This window comes from Limulus polyphemus, unplaced genomic scaffold (assembly GCF_000517525.1).
Source record: "Limulus polyphemus unplaced genomic scaffold, Limulus_polyphemus-2.1.2 Scaffold278, whole genome shotgun sequence".
Lineage (NCBI taxonomy): Eukaryota > Metazoa > Arthropoda > Merostomata > Xiphosura > Limulidae > Limulus > Limulus polyphemus.
Genome location: NW_013665888.1, coordinates 17,417 through 22,220, shown reverse-complemented (window position 1 = coordinate 22,220; position 4,804 = coordinate 17,417). Strand labels below are relative to the sequence as shown.

Here is a 4,804-nt window from a genome sequence, read left to right as displayed (position 1 = left end):
TGTGTGTGTGTGTGTGTGTGTGTAACAGTCTTAGTGTTTACACAATGCTTGACAAATCTTGTGAAGATAGATTTAATAATATTCAGTTATAGTACGTGCAGCTTCAGTCACGAATTGATCCAATGCCACTCTTATATCATTAAATGAGTTAGCAACAATGTTAGAGTAAAAAGGTCTGCATTCTGTCATAAAAAAAACTCGCGAGCTATTACCGAAGAATACTATAGCCAAATGTTCAATTAAAACTCAATCAGTGCAATCATACTGCCCTTGCAACATCAGTTGCTTAACAACACTATTTCACAAAAAAAAACAATGTTGCAGAAAAAAAGCAAGCCTGCCAAATATCTAGAAATGGTACAATTAGGAGTGCCTCAATATAAAGGTGAACTCACAAATGAAAATACATTATTCTCACAGGTCATTTATTTATACAAGTATCCAATCACATGATCACAGATAATTCTCCAATGGTTCTGACTACGTTATATCCAATATTTAATTTCCACACCAATTTGTTTTCTTAAGTTGAAAATAAAACAACACTTCTGTCATTTAATAATTTCATAAAATTTGCAACATTCATATCAAATTTATATAACAACAGGAATAGTGATATGCTAACTAAAGGTCAAGGGAATAAGAATCAACAGTATATATTGCATGATAGTACAAAGTACACAAATTGGTATAGCTTGGTGGTCATAACACACTGCTATGGTCATAATACAGCATCCTGTATTATAATATGTTGCAACACAACTGTACGATACCCAACACTACTAACTAGTTATTAATTATTAACTGGAATTGGCTGATTATAAAAAAGGCAAATTTGAAAAAAAGCACTCAATACCAAAAAAAAAATTATCTTCAAGACGTCCTGCAAATCACAGAAAATGTTTATTAACTGAAAGTACTCATTAACATTTCTATACTTGAGTTTATCTTAAAGTCATAAAATCATACTATATGTATCTAATGTATGAAGTCTCCTCTAAAATATCTTGTTAATTTACTGTTATGCAAATGGGTAGTTACACATGGTTATCATGGATATAGAAAAGGCAGAATCAGAAAATTACCAACACATCCATAAACGTTTCTGTTAAACTCATTCCAATAATAGTGTTTAACAGACTGAACATCATCTCTACTGTTTTCTCAACATAATGATCACACACACATACGACATCATGGCTAGACCCAAAACAATATGAAGAAATTCTTGTTTTTTATTTATTTATTTATTTTTTTTATGAGATATACAAGTTACACTTTCTTGCTTCCCCTTCTTCATAAAAAATTAACATTTTATTAAATGCACCATTACAATATGTAAAAGTACAAAATATATACACATACCGAAAACGGGTCGAATTTGGGAAGCCATGCTACATCAATGTTAAGGTATTTATGTCGTTATGCCTAATGAAATGTAAGCATAAAATTATACAGGTAATAAATACCAAAACTGCAACTTACCATGATGTATTCCTTATTTAATCTCTTCAATCACTTCAGATATATAGCATGTCTGAAAAAAAAAAAACAGAAAAAAAAATACTTTACACAAAAAAATATTGACAAAGATTACATTTTACAACAATTCACATTTTCAGGAAATAGTCGTAAGACATTATGGATTATTACATTCACAAAAAAGTCAAAACCACACAATTCTACTAAGGATCACCTTAATGCAAGGTATTTTATCATACCCCAAAAGTTACTTAGTAAATAACCTAATGCAAATTTGCTTAACTGTAAAAAGACCAATTCTAAAAAAAAGTTATCAAATAGACTACAATTTCATAAGCAAAAACCACAATAAACATATTTACTTCAATTACAAAAAAAAAAGTCCAAAAATCTGAACCATTTCAATTTTTTGTGTCCAATATTAAACCAATGTATAATTGGTTTTGTAAGATTTGGAAAAATGTTTTTCTTTACTCATTTACTTGTAAAGGTGGTCAAGGTAATGTCATATATTCATAAATGCACAATCATCTTTAAGTTTAATTATAGACAGCAAAGATGTTTTTGTTCATTTCAGAAATTCACATAATGCTACACAAAGGCTACCCGCATCTGTCGTCTTTAATTTTGAACCGATAAGACTAGAAGGAAGGCAGCTGGTCAACAACACTCACTGTAAACTTGCAGCATACTTTAATCGAAAAGTAGGATTGGACAGTTAATCTCACAGTGTATTCATGGTCTCGAAGTATGAAGCACATTTTTGTGGTAATGAGATGCAAATCATGAACTCTTATATTCATAATTCAGCATGCTAAGCCTCTAAGTACACACAATCCCCACCAAAATGTTCCACTTCTAACATAAAATGGCCCATGAATGCATACAGTTAACTCCCTGGCATGGCTTGTTAGAAATTAGTCAACCTAAATTATGGCTAGAATATTATAGAACCTTGGTTGGATTATTCACATGAAGTAATGGGATATTAAGCAAATAGCAGCATGATATTTAAACATTTTATAAACTGTCATCTTTTCCAACTGATGTGTACACGTAACAGGATGGGACATCAGAGTTGTGTGTTATGGAAATAAAATTTAATTCTACTGGGAATTTCAGCCACATTAAAACTAGGTGAGGGAAGGAAAAAAAAAAAGAAGTCTTCTGTGACCTGACAAGTAATTACTATAATTCAAGCATCTTATCCATAAATTTGATAGTAAAGTATATATCGCCTTCTTGCACATTGGGTAATAATAATAATTTCTAAATACTGAACCAACTGTAGGCCGTGTCTACATAAGATTAAGTTTTTTTTAATAAATCACTTTAGCAACAGCGTACAACTGTCCATTCATACTCACTCAGTTTCAATAATTAAAATTAGCATAAACACTGATCAAAGTTTGTTTTATATATAGTACTTACGTAAAGTTAAAGAACGGGTTTAAATACTGGTAGAAAAACTTACAATTATATGTTAAATGTGGCAAAAATTGGGTTTGGCTATTAATCATGAATATTTTTTTTTTATGAAGAGTTCAACATAAAATTATTACCATATATGATAAAAATTTTGGACCTTTCAAAATTTAAGCACCTATTAAAATACATTTCAAAACTGTATATAGTACTTTGTGTATACATGTAGGAATTTCCTGATTTTCTGGTTCCAGGTCACAAAATATCACCCTTTACCAAATTGTCAAGCAATCTCCAGGGATGTGACCTCTTGTTCCATATTGGATATATATTCCTGTGTCTGTGTAAACTACTTGTACCTGATGATGACACCAAATTGTCAAGCAATCTCCAGGGATGTGACCTCTTGTTCCATATTGGATATATATTCCTGTGTCTGTGTAAACTACTTGTACCTGATGATGACATAAGCTTGTCAAATCATTGTACATTTTAATAAAGTTTCTTTCACTATCTATTCAAGACAACTGAGCTTCTTGACATCAAATTTGAATTCATCACAGCAATTACTTGAGGATGTGTAAGTCTATCATGTATATTGTTGTAAGTCCTACTTATATCATTCTAGTAAGCTTGTCCATTTACTTGTCCACCACCATAAATCAACTTGTACTGTGCAAATATCTCTAAACTTTGTAACATAAGTGTAAAGATCATCAAAAGGATAAACGATAATTTCTTCCTCAGACAATGCTGCTCTGAACATTTAATTCCAAACTATGTAGAAACATAAATCAGTTTACAGGTATTATCCAAAACATGGAATGAAAACTTCTAAAAGCTACCCTGAATTACAAATATCAAGAACTAAACTACTTACTAAAACCAAGAGGAACTAAACCGCTGACTTGCCTGTTACCTCAAACTAGAAAAATACAACAATATATAACACACCATCAACCACATAAATTCAGTGTTAAACCAAGTGAAACCTATACACGGCAAAAAAACTTAAACAATGTGAAAGATGATACAACAAAGAAGCACAACCTAATCTTATCAATAGATCAGCTCAACTACTAAATGACACTGAACTACAACTTCTGAACAAAGGCCTCGACTTTGCTGTCAACCACAAGACAGTTTTCTGCCTAGAGTTAAAAATCCTGAAAGATTTATCCAGAAGACTAGTGATTCACTACATAAAAGAACAAAAGGACGCCTCCAACTTAACCCTTTCCACAAGGGTCAGAGGTCAAAGGCCATGTTATCGCATTTATTGACTTGCATTCAAAATGTTATTGTACTACTATTTTATGAATTTATATCATTAAGTTTGATATAGAACTGCAGATTATAATTCAAATTTTAGTATTATTTAAAAATAAATATTAAAAAACACACCTAAACATCAATTTTTGTGTCACATGGTATGTTGAATGCAACACTAGTTCAACTAAGATGTTTGTAATGTCAAAATACAAATTCTATTGTTTTGTAGGAATTAGGAACTCAAATTACTGATATTAACAAGCTAGAATATAAACTAAGAACCTCCTATCTTTTCTATTTGCTGAGGTATCGATCTTGTACTGAAACTGAATAACCAATTGAGAGCTCAGAATGTCCCAATAGTGGCTTTCTCAGCCATTTTAAAGTTTTAGGATGCCATCTCGTACTTTCCAACCAAGATTTCAAGGTGGGTTGTGTCTTTAGTAGCTTGAAATTTCTAATTTTTTAGATCCAAATACAGCTTAGTTACTAAGTTTGATAAATTATAATGAAATTCTATAGTATCGATATAGTAATTTGTGATATATATATATAAAGATCGGAACTAGAAAAGATTTGTTCGCTTTACTTCTATATTTACTGTTCTATGTTTTAAGAAAAATAA

General features: G+C 30.8%; 1 protein-coding gene across 1 annotated transcript in view; it reads right to left on the bottom strand.

Moving 5' to 3' along the window:
- Positions 1-4,804, bottom strand: part of LOC106456983 (serine/threonine-protein phosphatase 1 regulatory subunit 10-like) — a 98,370-nt gene that overhangs the window by 78,819 nt on the left and 14,747 nt on the right. The window contains exon 2 of the mRNA XM_022382792.1: positions 1,486-1,537. Coding sequence (XP_022238500.1) covers positions 1,486-1,488 — 3 coding nt within the window. The 5' untranslated portion in view covers positions 1,489-1,537. The remainder of the gene's footprint in view (positions 1-1,485; positions 1,538-4,804) is intronic.